The 682-nt window shown below is 35.5% G+C and overlaps 1 protein-coding gene across 1 annotated transcript; it reads left to right on the forward strand.

Annotated features, from left to right (window-relative positions):
• Positions 1-307: 307 nt before the first annotated feature.
• LOC107441587 (zinc finger protein OZF-like) lies at positions 308-644 on the forward strand (the record flags this gene model as incomplete). The annotated part of the gene is made up of 1 exon (XM_043057987.2): positions 308-644. A coding segment is annotated over one exon (337 nt), but the record flags the coding sequence as incomplete, so codon positions are not given.
• Between the last annotated feature and the right edge of the window lie 38 nt (positions 645-682).

Consider the following 682-nt stretch of genomic DNA (forward strand, 5'->3'; position numbering starts at 1 on the left):
TTCACACTGGTGAGGAACCTTTTTCCTGTCATATATGTTATAAGACTTTTCCCCATAGAAGTAATCTGACTACGCACGGTTATGTTCATACTGCTGAGAAACCTTACTCTTGTAGTTATGTAATAGGAGTTTTTCACAAAAAAGTAATCTAACTAAACACAATCGTGTTCACGCTGGTGAAAAACCTTATTCTAGTATATAATAAGAGTTTTTTTCATGCAAAAGTCATCTGAATAAGAAGAGTTGTGTTCACACTGTTGAGAAACCTTATTCTTGTTGTTTATGTAATATGAGTTTTTCACAACAGAATCATTTAACAGAACAGGGTCTTGCTCATATTGGTGAGAAGCCTTATTCTTGTAGTAAATGCAACAAGAGTTTTTCGCAAAACAGTTATCTAATTGAACACAGGTGTATTCACACTGGTGATAAACCTCATTCTTGTAGAATATGCAACAAGAGTTTTTCCTTTAAAAGTCAACTGACTGAACACAGTCGTGTTCACACTGGTGAGAAACCTTATTCTTGCAATTTGTGCAACAAGAGTTTTTCGCAAAAAAGTCATCTGACTGAACACAGTCGTGTTCACACTGGTGAGAAACCTTATTCTTGTAGTATATGCAACAAGAGTTTTTCACAAAATAGTGAGCTGACTAAACATAGGCGTGTTCACACTGGTGAG

Source organism: Parasteatoda tepidariorum, unplaced genomic scaffold (assembly GCF_043381705.1).
Source record: "Parasteatoda tepidariorum isolate YZ-2023 unplaced genomic scaffold, CAS_Ptep_4.0 HiC_scaffold_16217, whole genome shotgun sequence".
Taxonomy (NCBI): domain Eukaryota; kingdom Metazoa; phylum Arthropoda; class Arachnida; order Araneae; family Theridiidae; genus Parasteatoda; species Parasteatoda tepidariorum.